Below are 23001 nucleotides of genomic sequence, written 5' to 3' on the forward strand. Positions count from 1 at the left end.
TGATTATTATACTGAATGTCTTCATTTTAGAGAAAATTTTATTGCTTTTATATACATGTAGAAATGAGGGATTTCTACGGCGAACCGTACGCGCATAATTTACGCACATGTAACAATTCGTTGTGTTACCCATTGCCAAGTGTGTTGATAACGCTGAGGGTAATAGAAAGGATTATCAACTGTGTCTAAACCAATCAGATTTCAGTATTTAATATGAAAGTATTATATTGTCTATTATAGGAATGATTAAAGACTCCCTGTCTAATATCATCGTTATTTGACTATTGAATGTATACATTATTAGACTATTGTCTATGACAGGAATAATACAAGACTCCCTGTCTAATATTATCATTATTTGACTATGACTACTGTTTATTTAAACAGGAATGATAGAAGACTCCCTGTCTAATGTTATCGTTATTTGACTATTGAATGTATACATTATTAGACATTACAGGAATAATACAAGACTCCCTGTCTAATATTATCATTATTTGACTATGACTACTGTTTATTTAAACAGGAATGATAGAAGACTCCCTGTCTAATGTTATCGTTATTTGACTATTAAATGTATACATTATTAGACATTACAGGAATAATACAAGACTCCCTGTCTAATATTATCATTATTTGACTATGACTATTGTTTATTTAAACAGGAATGATAGAAGACTCCCTGTCTAATATTATTGTAATTTGACTTTTGTCTTCAACAAGTCAAGAATATATGGAGATTATTCACCTAATGTGTAGATGAATGCAGAACTAAAAACAGATGACAAACTTAACTCTAAAAATTAAAAAAAAATATCTGACAGTCATTAACAAATATCTAAGATCTGGAAATTGTCATGGTAAAACTACATATAAATCAGATTGAAACTAAGTTTTGGCAAAAAGAATTGGCAAGGATTTCCTGAGCCCACTGTGCATGTGTTGTTTTTAACTTGGCATTCCTTTCTTGAACTTAAATGTTCTCATCTCAACTTGTTCATTGTCAGAAGGCGTATGAAGGTCAGCACCAGAAAGAATGTGGCAAAGACAAGTAGAGCCATGATGTTCTGCCACAGATCAAAGTCCGTCGTGTACTCGATGCCTTGTGCTTCCAGATAGGCATTCCCAGATTCACGGCTGCAAGACAAAAATAGGTGGATTGCTTGATGTTACAATTTAACTAACATTCTCACTTTCTACATGTTCTGTTAATGATAAATGGCAGGTAATTTTGAAAAGCAAACACTATGAATGTCCTTACCACAACTGCTGTGTTCCATTGACGTCTGTTCCATTGTAAAACTGCTTGTCTTTCAGTTCATTGATGCTCAAAGCCTATGGAAAAATATTTATCATTGAATATAAGATAAATCAAATAAGAGTGAATATACATGTAGTCTTCCAATCCGACCCAAAAACATCAACTACCTAGAAGCATGCATATTTGTAAAAATTAAAATGATCTATCGAAATTTCATAACAAAAAAATCATTTGAATAACGCTGTTTTTGTAAAGTCTTTCTTGGTTTAATTTTTTCCCAAACATATATGTTTTACTTCATCATCATTGTTCACACAATACTTCTTTTATCTAACATTATACATGTATGTCGAAACATATAATAAAAACATCACACCCCAGAATCATAAAAATTGATACATTTTTGTGAAACAAATGGAAACCTTAAAAGTTACAGACTCAAAACTGAGATCAAGAGAGAGGATTGAGTGCATACATTGAGGCCGTATCTGAAGATACTGATCCATTTGATCCAGCGTAGCCATTCAGCGATGCTTGCAATGTTGATTAGGAGACCACTAAATACCTGCAAACACCAAAAATTCCAATATACTAATGTTTCTAGTGATGGTTACACCAACAAACAAATAACACAAAAATAATTAATAAAACTACACAACAATTAAATATTTCTAACCATCATGAATACATAGCACAGGGCGATACAAAGGTCTTACCATCATAAATACATAGCACAGGGCGATACAAAGGTCTTACCATCATAAATACAATACATAGCACAAGGCGATACAAAGGTCTTACCATCATGAATACATAGCACAGGGCGATACAAAGGTCTTACCATCATGAATACATAGCACAGGGCGATACAAAGGTCTTACCATCATGAATACATAGCACAGGGCGATACAAAGGTCTTACCATCATGAATACATAGCACGGGGCGATACAAAGGTCTTACCATCATGAATACATAGCACGGGGCGATACAAAGGTCTTACCATCATGAATACATAGCACGGGGCGATACAAAGGTCTTCCCATCATCAATACATAGCACGGGGCGATACAAAGGTCTTACCATCATCAATACACAGGGCGATACAAAGGTCTTACCATCATGAATACATAGCACAGGGCGATACAAAGGTCTTACCATCATGAATACATAGCACAGGGCGATACAAAGGTCTTACCATCATGAATACATAGCACAGGGCGATACAAAGGTCTTACCATCATGAATACATAGCACAGGGCGATACAAAGGTTGGCAATGGCAAAGATCTTGACCAGTGCACTAAAGAAAAAGGCCAAACCAGAGGCTGCCATGGCAACAGAGAAGAGACCAAGCATGTAGATGAAAAGTTTGTCTGCTCCCGCCTCAAAACCTGTAAAGTAAACACACCATAAATATAGCATGCAATATGATATAGGACAGACAGAACACACAAGAAAATGATACCCAAAAGACTTTGTCACAAAAGACAACATCAGTGTCTAAAATTCACATACTGCGATACAAACACAGAAAAAATTTAATCAATCAAATGTACAAAAGATTATAAAAGACAAATCTAAGTAGAGTCACTTGTATTATCAACAAGTGATATAGCAGGAACAAAACTAATAAGAATCACTACCTATCAATCATATATTCATGAGTAGGTTACAACTGAGAAGATGAATCACTACCTACCAATTATATAGTAGGTTACAACTGAGAAGATGAATCACTACCTACCAATCATATAGTAGGTTACAACCGACAAGATGAATCTCTACCTACCAATCATATAGTAGGTTACAACCGACAAGATGAATCACTACCTACCAATCATATAGTAGGTTACAACTGAGAAGATGACCACAGGGAATAGTCGCATTGGAATGACATCACAGAAAATCTTGGAGAAGAAGTACGCAGACACTCTGTAAAAGCCGCTTACATTTTCATGCCTGTAAAATTGAACAAAAACACACATCAAACATCTCTGAGAGATAAAACAACTGAGGTGCATGCTTAATTTTTTTTTTCATAAACTGAAGATGTATTTAAGTAGTTTATATATTCTTGCATGAAAATGGCCCTCTCTTTAATGAAGAGCTCCACAGCTGACAAATTCCCAAACACTTGGTTCATGACGATGAAGAAGAAAGCACCCACTCTGAAAATAATATTAAGCAAGGTTTAACATTATCTTGTGAGATTTCTTACATAATTGAAATATAAAGAAGTTTAAACAGTGAATACTTGGAAAAACATTATAAAGGTAGCGCTTAACTCTTCCATAGAACAAATAGCAAACAGTCATGTATTTGAATGAAATAAAACTGATCCAAAACAAAATGAAATGTGTGTGTAGGAAGGGGAGGGGCGTGTGTCGTTCTGTGTGTGTGGGGGGGGGGGGGAGGGGCATGCATAATTGTGTATTGATTTACCTGTTTTGAATTCCTGACTCGCAGTCATCATCTATTTGCCAGTAGATTGCTCCTACGATTGCAGCAAATATCAGAATCACGAATAGCTGTAGACAGAAATATCAGAATTATAACAAATACTGTAGATAGAAATATCAGAAAAATAAAAAGCCGCAGACAGAAATATCAGAAAAACAAATAGCTGTAGACAAAAACATCAGAATATAGACAAACAGTTGTAGACTAAAATATCAGAATTACAGACACCTATAGACAAAAATATTTATCTGTACGCTTATAATTGAAATTTTTGAAGTTTTAAAAAAAAAAAAAAAAAAAATATTTATCTGAATTACACTCAGCTTTGAACAAACATAAGAATCACAAACAGCTGTAGACAAAAATATCAGATTCATAAAAAGCTGTATATTAAAATGTCAGAATCACAAAAAGCTGTAGACAAAAAATGAAAGACCAAGAAACTTTGATATGTTTATTCAAACTTCATAAAATAGAACTAAATTCATTTTCTCCAGCATTGAGCAGGCTTTATAAGAGAACACAGAGTTCGGGATTACCTGCATCACTGACGTCTGGGGATTCCTGAGAATGTTTTTGATTGTTCTTCCTGAACATATCACCAGCTGAAATAGAAAACAAACTATCACCTCAACATTACTGTATATAGGGAAATATCTGCCCCAATTTTATTTTTGCCCCTTTCGCCGCGATTGTCAGTGGGAGAAATTAAGAATGGATGAATTTCAATGTCTCAAATTCTCTCTTTAAACACAACTGTATCTAGGTAAATTTCATGGGGCAAAACCGTTTGTAAGTGAAAAAATATGAAAATTACACGAGGCAAAAATAACCCTGTATACAGTAGCAATAAAAATCAGAGAGGTTTAAATACTTCGGCAATGATATTTTGAACCCCCTCTCCCAAAACAAATAAAAATCTGACGTTATGGCTGCAATATATTGAACCCGGGATCAAAATTTTATGCTGTCATTTAATATAATATTGATCCCCGGGTTCAATTGTTGAAAGGGGGGTGGTTACAATATTTCACAGTGATTTTTTCAACCCAGGTTCAATATTTCACAGGGTTCAAAATATTATTTGACACCTGTCTTTTTGTCATGCTACCTGTCTACACGAACTTTTTAGTAAGGATGCGTATGGCTCTCCTACCTGTCTACAAGAACTTTTTAGTAAGGATGCGTATGGCTCTCCTACCTGTCTACAAGAACTTTTTAGTATGGATGCGTATGGCTCTCCTACCTGTCTACAAGAACTTTTTAATAAGGATGCGTATGGCTCTCCTACCTGTCTACAAGAACTTTTTTTCATAAGGATGCGTATGGCTTTCCTACCTGTCTACAAGAACTTTTTTTAATAAGGATGCGTATGGCTTTCCTACCTGTCTACAAGAACTTTTTAATAAGGATGCGTATGGCTCTCCTACCTGTCTACAAGAACTTTTTAGTAAGGATGCGTATGGCTCTCCTACCTGTCTACAAGAACTTTTTAGTATGGATGCGTATGGCTCTCCTACCTGTCTACAAGAACTTTTTAATAAGGATGCGTATGGCTCTCCTACCTGTCTACAAGAACTTTTTTTCATAAGGATGCGTATGGCTTTCCTACCTGTCTACAAGAACTTTTTTTCATAAGGATGCGTATGGCTTTCCTACCTGTCTACAAGAACTTTTTAATAAGGATGCGTATGGCTTTCCTACCTGTCTACACAAACTTTTTAATAAGGATGCGTATGGCTATCCTACCTGTCTACAAGAACTTTTTAGTAAGGATGCGTATGGCTATCCTACCTGTCTACAAGAACTTTTTAGTAAGGATGCGTATGGCTCTCCTACCTGTCTACAAGAACTTTTTAATAAGGATGCGTATGGCTCTCCTACCTGCGTGAAGAAGGATGTGTTGTATTGGATGGGAGGTAACCGCACCACCTCATTCTGAGAAACTTTTCTGTGGTACTCGTCAAAGATAGCTTTAACCTCCATTTGTATTCTGAGGATGAAAGACATGCAAAAAAATTGGTACAAACTGTATCAGAGGACTACATGAAACTCAACCATTCAACTTGGAACTAAGTCTAGTCTAGACATAATTAAGTTGACAATAGAGATGTAATTATTAGCGTAAGTTAGAATGTTTTGTTGCTCAAATGGTTAATCAATCAAAAACGTATTATTCAATACTTCATTGTTGGTTGCAAATTACAAAATTCTTTGAAATAAGACCATTCTTTAAAATCTCATGAATAGTCTCGTACGTATTTCTATAAGTACGTGTATTGTAAATAATGCCTTGATGATTGATTTAAATTCCTGATCCTGGATTTGGTTTATTAGATTTAGCTGCCATTTCTACATTAGATCTCTGATGCTTACTTACTGTTGACAGACGTTAGAATTCTGGTAACTCTGGACCAGAGAGTCATGGATGTTGTCTTCATCTGGGTAAAAATAAACAGTCAACAGTGAACAACTAACAGAATAGAAGGAAATGTATAACAGTACGCTATGCTGAACTATTAATTATGTATTGGGAAAATATGACAATTTTGTTATAAATCAGATAATGTAAAGGTTGGAAAAGATGAAGTTAGGTGATGGACTCAGGCTATAAGACGACAAAGGAGGGGGATCAACAAAGGGTCAATGCAAAAACAAAGAGGACAAACATAATCAACAACAGGTCACCTTACGTAAACAAACAACCAAACATCTCAAGCATTTGTTGAATTAATCAGATGTCTCTTTGACAATTTTTAACAGAATCAGTGAGTTTATTACATCTACTCTATAATTCTCAGAAAAGTTATGATCAAGATAAAGGTTCACTTACTAGATGTGGTGCATGATTCTACAAAACCAGGTCATTTTTTAATATGTTAATTATCATGATCCATTTAGATGTACAGTATAATTGTACCAGTGAGTTGCCATTTTTTTTTTATATGTAACCATGGCAAATTGCCCTTCACTACCTGACCGATTAAAAAGTTGGTACAAGAACTCATTTGAAATTCGAAAGTTTATCAAAAGTGTTAGGATATAATTTGCAGAAGTAAAGTTGAATGGTAAGGTTCAAGTGATAAGTGTGAATATGTTGAAGGGTTTGCTGTGTCTGAAGGATATCAAATCAGTATGATTACCAAATGTTTTCCCTGAAATTCACATTCATTCTAAAGTATACTTCATGATCACAAACACAGTATCAGCATTACATCTGTGACTGATAGAAGCAGTCAATGTTGTGCAGTGATGTATGTGTTACCTGTGGTGGTTTTCTCGGGGTCCAGTGTTTCCACATCCACGTGGAAATCTCCACTGATTACATCGAGGAAGAAATCTGGTGGATTGTTGTTTTCTTGGATTGTGTAGCCTGACCAGGGAATAAAAAGTAAGTAGAGACATGTCAACAGTACTGTACGTGCAAAAATATACACTATATAACATTCAACTGTGTGACTTGCACGTGATTGATAAGAGTACATGAATCTCAGTCTGAATTTTGGTCGGGTACTCCGTGGAGTTTGGTTGCTTTCTATTTACCGATAGACTTGAAGAAGGGCAGTGCCTCTTTGGTGGGGCCATGGTATACTACCTCCCCCATAGAAAGCATCATCAGGCCGTCAAACAGGCGGTATATGGAGTAGCGGGGCTGATGGATAGAGAAAATGATGGTCCGCCCCTTAATAGCTAGTCTAAAACAACAGAATCACCAAAATAATTCCATTGCAGTAAAATCTGTTAGACTTAATTTTGATATAGAGCCATACTGGCCTAAGACCAATTCTCAAGAAGTACCATTTCTTGCCAGTGGATTGTTACATTACATCACTAAATCAATGCATAAAAATACACAGTGAAGTACCAATCCCATGGACTGGCAAGAAATGGTACTTAGTGACACTTGGTATAAGGCCAGTTAAGTAAAAATTCAAATTTAATACTCAGCCAAAATTAAAGCAGAATGAAATATCTAAAACTAGATTGTCTTTTTTTTTATAATCTATTTTTATAGCCACTTGTTACAAAGGAACTAATCACTAGGCATTGTTTACCTCTTCAATAACATCATGACAGAGTTGGCTGTGTTTGCGTCTAGCCCTGTGGTTGGTTCATCCAGAAACAGGACTGGAGGGGAGATTATCAGCTCCATCCCAATGTTGGTCCTTTTACGCTCTCCTCCGGACACCCCCCTGATAAACTCATTCCCTACCTGTCAAACAGGTGGCACAATTGGTGATTATTATGTCAGGAAATGTTTGTAAAGATAAACTACAGATTAAAATCCCAAGTATATAAATTTTAAATACTAGTTATCCCAACAAAGGACTTAATAAATTTCTCCGTTATAAGTAGGCTGAAAAAAAAATGTGAACAACCTATTAATAAGAGCCCCTTTTTAATTCTTTAGCTTAGATAATATACGTAGGATTAACAGTGAACTGTATGTTTAGAATATAATGGGTCTGCATATCCTACAAGAGAGATCCATCCAAGCGGTCTCACCTTTGTGTCTGCGCAGTGTCCGAGTCCAAGCTCCTGTATCACGGTATCTACTCGCTCGTTCCTCTCTCTTCTGGACAGTTTTGATGGAAGGCGGAGGGAGGCAGAAAATTCAAAATTTTCACGGACTGTTAGAGTTCCCATTACAACATCATCCTATAACAAAATTGGTGACAACATCTCATGATAACGTTACCATCCATGTTCAACATTTATACCATCTATATCAAAATATTTAAAATCAATATTGACCAACATATATATATATGTAACTCTTATATTGATTTCTCATCTGTTTTTTAAACTAAACATGGAAAGTCATCATAGTCTATCAATGATGAATGAAACCTAATATAAATTACATTTCTTTCCATAATCCTTAAGTTTATCTTTGCTACCTGTTCTTCCTTTCTTTTTGATAACATGTGTGTTTGGTACTGTGTAAGAACTAAGATCCACACCTTTACAGTTCAATGTTGAAAGTTGTTTGTAATTAGTGAACTTCAATCCCGATCACGAGTAACTCAATTGCTTTTCAATTAGAAGTCGGGATTGAAATTCAAAATAACTAATCGATAAACAGTTAACTTATATTAACGGGACTACAGATAAACTTTCTTTACTTTTTAAAATGTTGGAGACTTCTTTACATAAAAATGCACTTGTCCAGTCGGACCAGTGGCAAGCAATATTCACTTGTCCGTATATTTTTTAACTGGTACCGGACAAGCGGACAAGCGTTAATGTCGAGCCCTGTAAATACCATATCATCACATGGTATCAATACCAAATTTTCCCATTATATCAATACCATATCATCCCATTATATCAATACCATATCACCCCATTACATCAATACCTAATCATCCCATTACATCAATACCATACCATCCAATGATATCAATACCTAATCGTCCCATAATATCAATATCAAATCGCCTAATGATATCATACCAAATCATCCCATGATATCAATACCTAACTGTCCCATTATATCAATACCAAATGTCATGCTATGCTATCAATACCATATGATCCCATCCAAAGGTATCAATACCAAATCATCCCATTATATCAATACCATATCATCCTATTATATCAATAGCATATCATCCCATGGTATCAATACCTAATTGTCCCATTATATCAATACCAAATGTCATCCTATGCTATCAATACCATATGATCCCATCCAAAGGTATCAATACCCAATCAACCCATGATATCAATACCATATCATCCTATTATATCAACACCATATCATCCCATGGTATCAATACCAAATTGTCCCATTATATCAATACCATATCATCCTATAGTATCAATACCATATCATCCCATTGTATTAATACCATATCATTCCATGGTATCAATACCAAATCATCACATGATATCAATATTAAATCGTTCCATTATATCAATACCATATCGTCCCATGGTATCAATACCATATTGTCACATGGTATCAATACCAAATTATCCTATGATATCAATACCAAATGTCATACTATGATATCAATACCATATCATCCAATGATATCAATACCATATCATCACATGGTATCAATACCAAATCATCTCATGGTATCAATACCAAATTGTCCCATTATATCAATATCAAATCATCCCATGATATCAATACCAAATTATCCTATGATATCCGTACTATATCATCCCATGATATCAATACCATATCGTCCCATTATATCAATACCAATGTCATGCTATGATATCAATACCATATCAGTTTATCAATACCAATGGTCATGCTATCATAATGATATTAATTCCAAAATTACTGGTATACTGTGAAATGAATGCCAAAATAATTTTATTAAATATACTGTTGAATCATTAGAATTCATGTTGGCTCAATTTTCGTGGTTTTTGTTGGTAGCCCTCCCCCACGAATTTACATCCTTTATGAAAACAAATGTAGAAGGGGTTATCTTTCTTACTGAAACTGAAAACTGACACATTCACGAAATTACATCCCCAAGAACTAGATAAAAACCCACAAATGGCACAATCCACAAAAACTGGCCCCAACAGAATTAAATGATTCCACAGTACACCAATATAAGCCATCACTACCCCAATATGTTGACAGTTGACACTGACCACAGCTAGTTTTTGCCCAGCAGTGGGCATCAGAATCTAACTGTGGTAAATGAACTCCCCGAGCTCACCATCACAGCACATGCACAAAATTACCTTTAACTGATGCATTCAAGTACAGTTAAACTTCAATATCTCGAACACTGATATCTTGAATACAATAATGGATATGTCAAAGTGATTTGTAAGTCCCAACTAGTTATTTTTTAAGTATTTTACTCTTGATATCTCGAATACTTCAAAGTTTTTAAACAGTCCCATTTAGTTTGAGATAACGAAATTTGACTAAATGTCTTGTCTTGTTATTAAAATCTCAATCATTTACATGAATTTCTATTGCATTAATATGTAGCCAGTGGTGGCAAATTCAAACCCTTGTTAAACCCTTAATAATTCAAGAAAAGGTTATCAATTTTTTTCACATCAAACTTACCTGCACAACATATCCCACCATGCACTTGAAATTATCGGGAGGAGGTACTCCATCAAACAGAATTTCTCCCTTGAGGCCCCTAGGATCCTTTCTGCCGGCTAGGACATCAAGTAATCTACAAATTTTATTGGTTCCCTGATTAAACCCACATTGACAATTCAGAAATTTGTAATATTGAATAGACAACAATTGCTATTGATTATTATGCTTTTAAATAATTTTGAAATATCTATAAATTAAATTTCTGTAAGGACACCCAGTAAGAAGTAATTAATGCTTTGGAAGTATTTGGAACATTTATATGATAAAAATCAGCACTATATATGTCTGGGGGTATCGGTATATTGTATATTATTATACTTTCTTGTTAAATACTGAAATCTGATTGGTATAGATGCAATTGATAATCTGTTCTATTACCCTCAGCATTAGCAACACACTTGGCAACGTGTAACACAACAAATTGTTATACGTGCAAAAGTAATGCGCGTACAGTTCGTCGTAAAATTCACATAATTTCTATATAGGCAGTAAAATTTTCTCTAAAATTAAGACATTTTGTATAATAAAATAAATAGAGCTTGTTTGGGAGGGTAACAGTTGAATTTTGACATCCCTCAAAAAAACCACTGTCAACCTCCAATTCGTGTTGGTTGACAATGGTTTTCTTTGGGTGTCAATTTCAACTGTTACGCTCTAAAATAGGCACTATTTATATACTTATATTTCCCTTTACACATCTACCGGAGTATTGTACTACTGTTACATTTATTCCTCCTGACATCTCATAGCTAAAAATTTTCTGAATGGTATTCAAAATATTGCATCATATATGGCAAAACTGGTGTGTTGGTCTTGACAGACCATAACAAATAGAAATAGGTCACCTGATTAATATAATTTACCCAAAATTGAAAAACCCAGGTATACATACGAAGACTTCCCACTTCCTGTTGGTCCAAGAATAGCGTTCATACCAGGTTTAAATATGCAACTGAAACACAAAATAAATATCTGATTCAATATTAGTTCTTGTTTATTAGGAATAACCTAGTGCATATACATGCACTTTCTTCTGCTTGGAGGTTAATTGACTCTTACACCACCTCTTCCACATTACCTCAGTCACTGACTGTTACTCCATCTCTCCAATAATCCCTTACTAACTTTAACTCCACCCCTCCTAGATTCCCTCACTGACTCTTACTCCATCCTTTTTCGATTTCCTCACTGACACGATCTACCCCTTTCAACACTCCATAACACTTACTCTACCCCTCCCATAATCACTGACACTTCATCCATCTCTCCCAGAATCCCTCAATGACACTTATCGACCTTAATTAATTTCTCAAAATCCCTTAATGACACTTTTCCACCCCTCTCAGAATCCCTCACTGGCACTTCTCAGAATCCCCCAATGACCCTTATCCATCCCTCTCAGAATCCCCCAATGACACTTATCCACCCCTCTCAGAATCCCTAACTAACATCTACTCCATCCCCCACAAAATTCTTCACTGACACTTATCGACCCTTCTCAGAATCCTTCACAGACACCTTTTGACCATTCGCAGAATCCCTCAGTGACACCTGTCGACCCTTCTCAGAATCCTTCACTGGCACCTCCATTTCTATCAGAATCCTTCCCTGACACTTATCTATCCCTCCCAGAATCCCTTACTGACACTTTCTCCATCCCTCCCAGAATCCCTCATTGACACTTATCCACCCTCCCAGAATCCCCCACTGACACTTACTGCATCAGATCAGAATCCCTCACTGATACTTCCTCCACCTCTTTTGAATCCCTCACTGACACTTATCCACCCCTCCCAGAATCCCCTACTGACACTTACTCCATCAGATCAGAATCCCTTACTGATACTTATCCACCCCTTCAAAAATACATCACTGACACTTACTCAATATCTTCCAGAATCCTTCATTGACACTTACTCTACCTCTCCCAGAATCTCTTAATGACAATTACTCCGTCCCTCTCGGAATCCCTCACTGACACTTACTCTATCCCTCCCAGAATCCCTGACCAACACTTACTCTATCCCTCCCAGAATCCCTGACCAACACTTACTCCAACCCTCTCAGAATCCCTGATCAACACTTACTCCAACCCTCCCAGAATCCCTCAGTGACACTTACTCCATCCATCTCAGAATTTTTTACTGACACTTACTCCACCCCCTTCAGAATCTCTTTTTGGGTGACCTGTCCACAGCAGCATGCCCCCTTCCTAACGTCCACAGAGTAGACCACATTCTGTCCAGAAATCACTGAGCCCCTCGTCTCCATGGCAGCAGACCGAGAGATTTCCACGGCGTGTACTCCGTTCTGTTTGGATGACATGTCTGGAAGGTCTATATCATTACCTGCTGTAAAGTCAGACATGTTTGTTATAAACTGGTGAGAGATATATGGGCAAAATCAATTAGTGAACAACTCTCCTTTACTTTAATGTGAGCAAATGAATTTCTGCAAGCTGATTGGCTGGAAAATAACACCCTTTAACAAGAGGATAACATAAGTCTATAAACAATAAGATATGAATACCAAAGAGATTTATTGCATTTATGATGGGTGGATCTCATAATGTCTGTATACAAACATGACAGTTTGCTTCATTCAATAAACTCTTTATTGAAATGTTCATATAATATATAGCACTTGAGATTTACAATACATACATAATGATTTTGCTACCCTAGAGTCAGCAATGTTATAATATCTCTACATAATTGAATCTCGATTATAGAACTCATTTAGTTTGACAGTATCCATGATCTTATTAATTATCTGACAGTATGTACATCATTTAGCTAACAAGAGGCCCATGGGGCCACATCACTCACCTGAGCAACAATGGCTTTATATGCTGGGTGTTCAAAAGATATTGTGCCATCCTCGGTAGAAAAACAAAAAAAGAATACCATGAAATAAACTTTATCCAAATTTTACACTTATTTTCCTACACTTAATCTATGACATTATACCCTTATGAAATATATGAAATACCATTTTTACCAAAAATTAGAAAATAAACTGTATACAAATTTTACACTTATTTTCCTACACTTAATCATTGACATTAACCCTTGTGAAATACCATTTTTACCAAAAATAAGATCCAATGCAAGATAGAAAACAAAATTTTGGTAGGGGTACACTCTTAACTTCCAATTCTCTTTATTTTAGTTCTGCCCCCTCACTTTATAAAACGATCAAATTATATATGAGAATATGCACATAGGTACATATTCATCTTCAACTATACATTGTACTAGCTAGTTATTGTATTTTATTAAAAAAGATTCCTATATGTGAAAGAGGAAAATTGTACCTCAAAGTGCTCAAATTTAAAACATTCAAATATTTAATTGGTCTTCCACATTATATACAATTGTTGTTTACCAGGCGTGATCTCGTGCTACGTTTTATAACCTTACTCACTTAATCGATGAATATACTCGAATGAAAAATGTTGTCATGTAATATGTTAAAGAGCTATTACATGTATAATCAATGCATAGGATCGGAACTGGGTGGAGGGGTAGGGGGTTTTCTGATTTTCTGCTGTAATTTTTTCTTAAGAATAGCGATAATAAATTTATCCCCTTAACAGTAATGATTTAAACTGTTTTAAAGAGGTCGTTTTAATTTAATTGTGTCTGAAAAACCATCAAAGTTGGTGTAGATTCATCGTATACGAAGGGGGCCCCAAAAAGTTGTTATAGCATATCATCCTTTTAATTTTTCTGTACAAGTACAGACCCTGAAACGTACTACTACACCAAAAAAGCGTGCGACTTTCGTGCGAGAAACGTTTCGTGTAAACCGTTTAGCGTTTCGTGTAAACCGTTTAGCGTTTCGTGTGAATCGTGAAGCGTTTCGTGTAAACCGTTTAGCGTTTCGGGCAAAGCGTGCAGCGTTTCGGGCAAAGCGTGTAAATCGTTTCGAGCAAAGCGTGCGAGAACCGTGTGAAACGTTCATCAGATTTCATTCGTAACTCTCTGACAATTTAATTGTTTCAAAATAGCGCTCGTGTTAAACATTACTTTAAACTGATTGGCAGAACTCCTTTGAGATATTCTCGTGAAACAGATCTATAAGAAATAATATACTTATCTTTTTACAAACTTGAATTAATTTTTAACAAACAAAAGAAAAGTACGCGTATTGAAAGAAGACTAGTTACTGAGACTATTAGGCTGTGTACAACCAGTACACATACATGTAACCTCGGACATCGGGTAAGACCTGCACCTGGCTGAACCTGTCAATCAAACTCTGTGTATTCGTTTTCATTGGATGGTCACGCGTCTCCTTTTTTGTCAATAGCCAATAGAAATTTAATGACTTCAAGGTAGTCGGAATCCGTATTTGATGATGCACACAATTTCAATGATAGATTATTTAACATTAATTTAAACACAATTAAATGTTAACATAGAAAGAAAATATACTGTTCATTTCTATGAAATGCGGGAAGTAAATTCTTCTGAATCCCGATTAAAAATATTTCTACAAGTTATTATTTTAATTATTTAAACACTGATACCGGAAAACAACAAGTAATTTACACACTGAAATTTTCCTAAAATGTACACATGCAATTAATTATTATGGAAATCTATATGCATGGTACTTAATTCAAATAGATTAATTTATGATAGATATATTGTACGCCGTTATGCAGGGCGCCGATTATGTATACGAATATTGAGACAAAAATCTAAATCATTTTTTATTTTTTGTTCTTTCCGAAATCCAAAATAGTAATGACAACTTTCTTTATTGTTTAATCCATTGATTTTTCTCTGTGATATTATGTACGGAACTTTTATTTACGCGAATGATTCGACATAAAAAAAATTAGTTGGTTGTTTTATAGCATTTTTCTAACTTATGTGACTAATTTAATTTTACATAACTTTCAAAATTATCAATGTAAATAATTACAGGTTTATTTACAGTTAGTTTTTTTACATCGTATTCTCTGAAACCAATAAGAATATTAATGTGAGAAGAAAAAACAAATCCCGCCGGATACTGAAAAACCAAATTATCAATGTAAATAATTACAGGTTTATTTACAGTTAGTATTTTTACATCGTATTCTCTGAAACCAAGAAAAATATTAATGTGAGAAGAAAAAACAAATCCTGCCGAATACTGAAAAACCGATTTCAGTTTGTAATCATACGGATTTTATTTTTGGTATTGAATATTGTGTTACGGTAACTTTTTTCTCTGGAATTTTTATTATTTACGGGACTAATAAGAATCATGGATATTTCTTTTGAGCAATAAATATTTTTATAGAAGTAATATTTTTGACTAGTTCTGTGAATAAATAATTTTTTGCTTTAAATATAAGTACCAAATTAATTTAATTAATCAATTCAATACTTATGTACATGTTTCTAATATCAGTATTTCAATTATTTCGTGTTTTCTTAAAATTAATTCCTACTTACAGAGCAAGAAGAAAGAGAAAGGGTAAAATCCGAGAGGACCCGAATCGATCAGGATAAAAGCGTGTCCAAAGCGTGTGAAAAGCGAGCAAATCGTTTCGTGCGAGAATCGTTCCGTGTAAACCGTTCAGCGTTTCGTGTAAATCGTTTAGCGTTTCGGGCAAAGCGTGCAGCGTTTCGTGTAAACCGTTCAGCGTTTCGTGTGAACCGTTTAGCGAGCGTGTAGCGAGCGTGCAGCGAGCGTGTGGTGTAGTAGTACGTTTCAGGGTCTGTATTTAACGTTTAGTGAGACATTTCTAGTGATAAATCAAATTTTCAGCGTCAATCGTAGAATTATAAGCAAGATACAGAACTCACTATTCTGCTTGATTTGAGTCAATCTTTTGTTCATGAGAGTTAATTACATTCAACTTAAGATTTTAAAAACTTGGTATTTCCTATTCAGAATGAACAAAAGCATGGCCTCAGTTCTGGGAGCAAAGCTCTGTATCTTGCTTATAATTTGAAACTTGACTCAGCTGAAAATGATTAGTAAAGAGAAAATTGTAAATAAACAATTAAAGCTGCTTGGTCCGATTTTATATCAAATTTTATGCACGTTTTTAAACGATGGCTATGCTTAGTATATGTATAACAATAGACATTGCAGTAGTTTTACCCGTCAATTATGCCAAATTTCAATGAAGAAAAATACGTTCAAAATTTGCTAACAAAACAAAACGACATTAAAAGGTACCGCGTTATTTCGCCTCATGTTAAATTTCACCCCTGACGACGAGACGAATATGGTTGTATTAGGAATTTGACATCGCTTTAAAGAAAGGTCGAAATGATCAGAAAAAATACAAATAAACATGTGTACGTTTTGTTAGCCAATATTTCTGAAGTCGACTTTCTTTACAATCGATGCATAGCATGCGGGTTGAATAACCCCAATCATTCGGTAGACGAAACCATGCGGTTTCCTTTTTAAAACATTCCCGTGATGCATTTTGGTTTGTTTTTTCGTTTGCCCAAAGAGAAATTTTTTTTATTTACTTTGAATATTTCTAACTTTGAAAGGAGACTGAATCTGCTAGTGTAAATAGGAGAAAGTCCATAACTTTCTAAGATAAATGATTTGTATGAAAAAAATTTTGATACTGTAATTACAAAAAAATCGGACCAAGCAGCTTTAAAACAGAAGAAACATGCACTAAAACAAAGAAAGAGCACAATTTATTTTTCATAATAAACATATACCTATATATTTCTAGCAGCAAAAACAATCTCCGTTTAGACTGAAAATCAAGAGCATCTTAACAAAACACGTTGTATTACAATCAACCATAAGGTAGAGATCGTACCGAATTACCAATAAAATGTATAGTTACTGTATTTATAATATGATATGCTGTTAGTGCATCAGATTATGCTAATTTTGTGCAGGTAAAATATTAACTGTCTGATTTACTGAAGTCTATATTTGATTCGATACAAAATAATCCCAAAATACAAGCAATATTTCCTCTCAAGTTAAAAAACATAAACGAAATTCAAAACAACGTAAAACCACGGTCATGAGTGAAAAGGTCAATGCATCGATTTTTATTTTCGTTAATTACTCAAAATTGAAACAGAGTTTGCCAATAATTTTTGCAATTTATGTTTTCCTTTCCATAAGGATTATTTTTGCAAAATTACGTTGAATTTGACTCAATAGTTCTTGAGAAGATTTTGTAAAATGCACCCCCCTTTTTCTACAGTTTCGAGGTTTTCTCTGTTTTAAATAGAGATCGGTCTTTCATATCTGCAATTTATAATCACCTTTCTGTAGGGATGCTTTGTGCCAAATTTGGTTGAAATTGGCGAAGTGGTTTTAGAGAAGAAGTTTAAAATGTGAAAAGTTTACAGACGGACAGACAGACAGATGGACGACGGACAAAAGGTGATCAGAAAAGCTCACTTGAGCTTTCAGCTCAGGTGAGCTAATAAAAATCTCAGATTTTGATTGGCAGAGGGGAGGTTAAATTTTTGGTTAATATAATAGTTTAATGAGAGTACTGAAGAACTGACGGGAGTTGATTTTATCAATGTTTATTTATTTTAAAATCAATGATATGTTATTTTGCGTGACAATTACAGGTAGTTTCTAATCTGTATTTGAATTACGCACATTTTTATAATATGAATTTTCGGACTTTTTCGATACAAAATTGTTGATAAAACCCCATACGAATCATGTTAAGTAATATTTAAAGATAGAATAAATTCAATCAAACTATGTATCAGTGATAGAAATATTTCTGGAAAATTTATGGATCCAAGCAATATTGAGCTCTCGTCTCGTTCAACCAAACGCTCGGTTCTCGCTGTTAATCCCCGACAAGCAAGAGAGACTCTCTGCTTTTCAGAGATTTACGGAGACAGCTGATCGTCGAGGTGAACGAGACTATATTGAACTCTGGCGTAAGAATACATACAACTACAAAAAATATCTAAATTGTTCGTACCATTTAAAATCTGACTATTTTCAAGGTATTATAAATATGTTTCCTTTAATAGCATACATCATTTCGAATTTATCAATAATTCTCAAGAACTAATTCTTGTCAGCAGCGATGATTTGTGCTTTGGTCAAAACACTGTTTCACTTTCGGTTTGTCAGAGTAACTGCATAGGAGAGTTGATTAAAATCAACTCCCAAAAATTAAATTTTCCAGCCGTACATCGAATTACCAAAATGACAGGATTTACAGAAATGACACCTGAAATTACCGCAATGACACTAAAATCTACAGGAATGACACTTCAAATAAATTAAAATGGGGATATATTATATTATACGTTTATGTCTTTCATGTAAATGCTTTACAACCAAACATAAATAAAAACCTAAGTTAAAAATCAAAGAACGACAACTCTTACAATGACAATAATGATTTATTACTTGTATAAAATAAAATATGGGAAATGAATCAATATAAATAGTAATTTCTTATTAACAATAAATACAGCAGTTAATGAGGAATTTTAATTGCATGCTTTTAAACATCAGAGGGTCCAATTACATGCATATCTCATAATTTTCCAACTATCCAACCATTTTCCGTCTTGCAATTATACCAATTATTTACAATGATGAAGACATTAATTGATATAATTTAATATATTTTTGGTAAAAAAACATTTTTTAAATAAAATTAAGTGTCATTTCTGTAGATATAAGTGTCATTCCGGTAATTCCAGGCGTCATTTTGGTAAATACTGTCATTTCTGTAATTCGGGTTACCCATTTTCCAGCGTAATTAGCACCGACTCTGATCCGCGCTTTTCATGTAGTTGTCAAATCGACAGTGCAGTGTTTCTTTAGGTAGACAATTTGGAAGATATCAGTTGTCGATATGGTATATACATGTTCTCTCGTTTTGTACTGCTCGATTAAAGATCGATGAACTGAACGTGTGGTCATTCGGCGTTTCCGATGTAAACAAACCGTAATCACTAAATCAGAAAGTCAGCGCGAAGTTGTTATATAATTATTATTCTATGCAAAGTAGTTATTCGAAGAATGATTCAAATTTTATATCAACCACTCACCTTTTCTCAAAGTAACCGCCTCTCTGATCTGATAATCATTAGTAAGTTATAAAACCGTCACGGGTGGTATGTCAGACCATCAAGCGTTCACACGTGTTTTCACACCCTTGCACGTGACTTGATCTATAAAGCTCATACGTATCTGAAATGTAACTTCGACCGTCGTCAGTGTATAAACTTAACATTAAAATCACTGCAAGCTATTGACCTATCGTATATTTATTATATAAGAGATAAAATATATAACGTTGAAGTTTAAAAATAGAGTTATCTTTCTTGCGGTTAAAGTTCGTATGAGGCCCATGGGCCACATTGTTGACCTGTACATTTCAGAGATTTTAAATAGCTCAGTAAGTAGGCACATAACGAAGGTTGGGGGGGGGGGGGGGGCAGGACTGGTCACGTTTTTAAAGATATTTTTCGAAACGTAAATATGCCCCTAATGGCCACTCCCACTCATACGAGCTTTATGAACAGCACGGGTTTTTTTTTTTTCAATGTATGTATACGGTATGCTTCTTACAGGGTATGGTACGCATCTCGCAAGGGACGGTTCGCTGTTTTTTTTCGCACGGTAGACGGTTTGATAAAAATAGTTGCATGGTTTGTGAACGTTTGTATGCTAATTTTAAATGAGGTGGACGTGACCCCCCGACCTTACCGCTTTTTTTTTTCATTACCACTTTTTGAAATTGTGACTTCTTTTTAACAAATACAATTATGCACGTATTTATTGATCAAAAATATGTGTTTATATAGAAGAGTGTATATTGCGGCCGATTTAATTAGGCTTAACGCATATACAATAAAATAAAATCAATACACAAATTGATATGATCATGGTGCAAAGTCCGTATTCTGACTGAGTAACTTTATAAACCCTGCATCCAATCTCTCTCTCTCTCTCTCTCTCTCTCTCTCTCTCTCTCTCTCTCTCTCTCTCTCTCTCTCCTTCAATGGAATCTGATCTTCATTCAAGAAAACTTCGACATTTATGACAGTACATTTGAAATACATCAGTATTCAACATTGTAAGATCATTTTTATTTTTCAGTAAGATCTGTCAGGCATTCTGATCCCTCTTCGTTCACCAGACCATTTTCTTTGTGGAGTGGCGAATTGATTTCAAACTTCCTTTGTAGCTCCATCATGATGCCCTCAAGATAACGTATTTTAAAACAATTTCTTTAATTTTCTTTTAATCAACCGGTTTTAACCGTAATAAATTTTACATGTGACTCTTATTTACGATCGGGTTAGTTCCAATATATAAAAGTGAGAAAAGAGAGAACGGTACTTTATCGTACAGATCCTTGCTGTGCCAACGCACCCGACGGAGCAATTATCCGTCATCAAGTAAGACTTCAACGGGATTTAAAAATATCAATATTTGAATATCAGTAAAATGACAACATTGTAGGCTCAGAAGACTCGATAGACAGATATTTAGCAAATAAGCATGCACAAAGAATCTTTGCAGTTTTCCAGATCGTAAAGAGAATGTTGACACCGGGAAAGACAGTATGACCTTTTCCGCGTCTTTGCAAGCTATGCCTTCATAAATACTGCTTTCTTTTGTACAGCAAAAACCTCATAATTAAATCACTGAACAAGGATAGGAAACAATATACATGTATGTCGAGGATCAAAGAACCATTTATCAAAGTGACTGATGACGACACGGCACCAGTACAGACCATTTCGTTCCCCTGGCACAGGCTTCAAAATCTCCTCTCAGCTTTAATCACATATAATGACCGAAAATTGTTTGAAGATGAGCAATCTAGTCCTACACGCGAAATTTCTGCTTTTTGGATCGTGTTATAACAATGTTTGTCTATCAGCTCTGTGTTATTGATCACAAATACATGTTCAAACTGAATTAGACAATGTGAAATATGGCCATCATCTTTATCCGTGGGAATCCAGAACACGGATAAAGCCAGGGAAAAAATACAGCAATGAAACGATTTCAAACAAAACGGAGAACTTTCCAAAATCATTGGAATGATGCTGTCGAATTAAACAGAGATTGCTTTTGCATTAAGAGTAAATTGATTATTTTAGGAAAATAATAGTATCGTTGATAATCAAATGTACTTAAATCATACAAACAGAATGAAAACACATGTTTTTGATTTTATTAAACGAATTTCATAACTCAACATTTTGACAATTACATTTACTCTTCTGCTTTATCTATTTAACGAAGGATGCAATTTAGTTTTTCTACAGTTCCAATTAGCTATATAGATTCTAACGCACAGATTTTTTTAAATCATTTCCAAACATACAACCACAAAATACAGTAACAAGATTTTCACGGACGGATTTTATTATTATCAATCGTGACTAGTTGTCCGAAGTGTCTTCATTATAACACCAGTGATTGATTTCGCTATATAAAATAATCTATACTACTATATTAAATTGATAGACTCGAATTTTTGGCCTTTAATACCGATTTTCTATATTTTGAACACCATTGGTACTTGAAGATTACCAATTTGTTTTTATTTTTTCTCAATCAAGCGTCACTAATTAATAATCAACGAAAATTCCTATTAAAAATCCGGAAATCATCTGGATTTTTGAGGATTTTACAATCTTGCGCATGCGCATTACATTCAGGCTAAATCATGAGAGGCTCTTTAGGTTATGTTTCCTCAATACCTGTATCACATTTGCATGGATACACTCAAACAATAATACAAATACGTGTAATTTTTCATTGAACATTTGCTATATATTCTGTTCATCAAAGAAAATACAGGAGATAACTCTAACTCAGTACATTTTTAAAAATATGAAAAATCCCGAGGTGCGAAGGTCAACATGGTGTGTAAATTTGAAGCGAGTAAAAAACGTTGGTAAAGAAGTGTTGAGTTCTTCATTAAAATGAGTTAAATTTTAAGATGAAAGGTATTAACAGACTCATCGAAAAAATGTTGACAAGAAGAAAAAAACAAACTTCTCAAAATCATGAAATTCTTAATATGTGGAGAGGGTTGGGTGGGGGTACCTTAGTCTACCCATAACTTCATCTTCTGTCTTAATTTCGTTATTTAATTTCATTTTTTTACATACTCCAAAAAAGTGAGGGGGGACTCCATGATAATTCAATTTTTTTTATATGTTTTTATATGTAACAAAAA

General features: G+C 34.5%; 1 protein-coding gene across 2 annotated transcripts; it reads right to left on the minus strand.

Annotated features, from left to right (window-relative positions):
• Window positions 1–55: 55 nt before the first annotated feature.
• On the minus strand, window positions 56–20069 carry LOC105334117 (broad substrate specificity ATP-binding cassette transporter ABCG2). 2 transcript variants are annotated; one of them, XM_066065370.1, is made up of 19 exons: window positions 19847–20069; window positions 12973–13168; window positions 11710–11769; window positions 10776–10890; window positions 8228–8380; window positions 7777–7934; window positions 7265–7416; window positions 6987–7094; window positions 6555–6572; window positions 6102–6162; window positions 5606–5714; window positions 4261–4326; window positions 3704–3789; window positions 3340–3429; window positions 3096–3220; window positions 2498–2652; window positions 1737–1826; window positions 1262–1335; window positions 56–1137 (listed from the first exon to the last, which is right to left on the minus strand). In XM_066065370.1, exons 2-19 carry the CDS (start codon window positions 13140–13142, stop codon window positions 984–986), a joined length of 1944 nt encoding a protein of 647 aa, XP_065921442.1. In that variant the 5' UTR covers window positions 13143–13168; window positions 19847–20069; the 3' UTR covers window positions 56–983. The 2 variants fall into 2 exon arrangements, with proteins under 2 accessions (XP_065921442.1, XP_065921441.1); XM_066065369.1 differs by lacking the exon at window positions 19847–20069 and adding an exon at window positions 13646–13777.
• Between the last annotated feature and the right edge of the window lie 2932 nt (window positions 20070–23001).

Source organism: Magallana gigas, chromosome 7 (genome assembly GCF_963853765.1).
Source record: "Magallana gigas chromosome 7, xbMagGiga1.1, whole genome shotgun sequence".
Lineage (NCBI taxonomy): Eukaryota > Metazoa > Mollusca > Bivalvia > Ostreida > Ostreidae > Magallana > Magallana gigas.

What these genes read in the sequence shown, in the direction of transcription:
- LOC105334117 (XM_066065370.1), bottom strand. Translation starts at nt 13,142, where the DNA reads ATGTCATCCAAACAGAACGGAGTACACGCCGTGGAAATCTCTCGGTCT. An exon ending in GAGTCAGGAATTCAAAACAG is followed by an intron (nt 3,430 to 3,703) that starts GTAAATCAATAC and finishes TATTATTTTCAG; the next exon opens with AGTGGGTGCTTTCTTCTTCA. An exon ending in TGTGCTATGTATTCATGATG is followed by an intron (nt 1,827 to 2,497) that starts GTAAGACCTTTG and finishes TGGTGTTTGCAG; the next exon opens with GTATTTAGTGGTCTCCTAAT.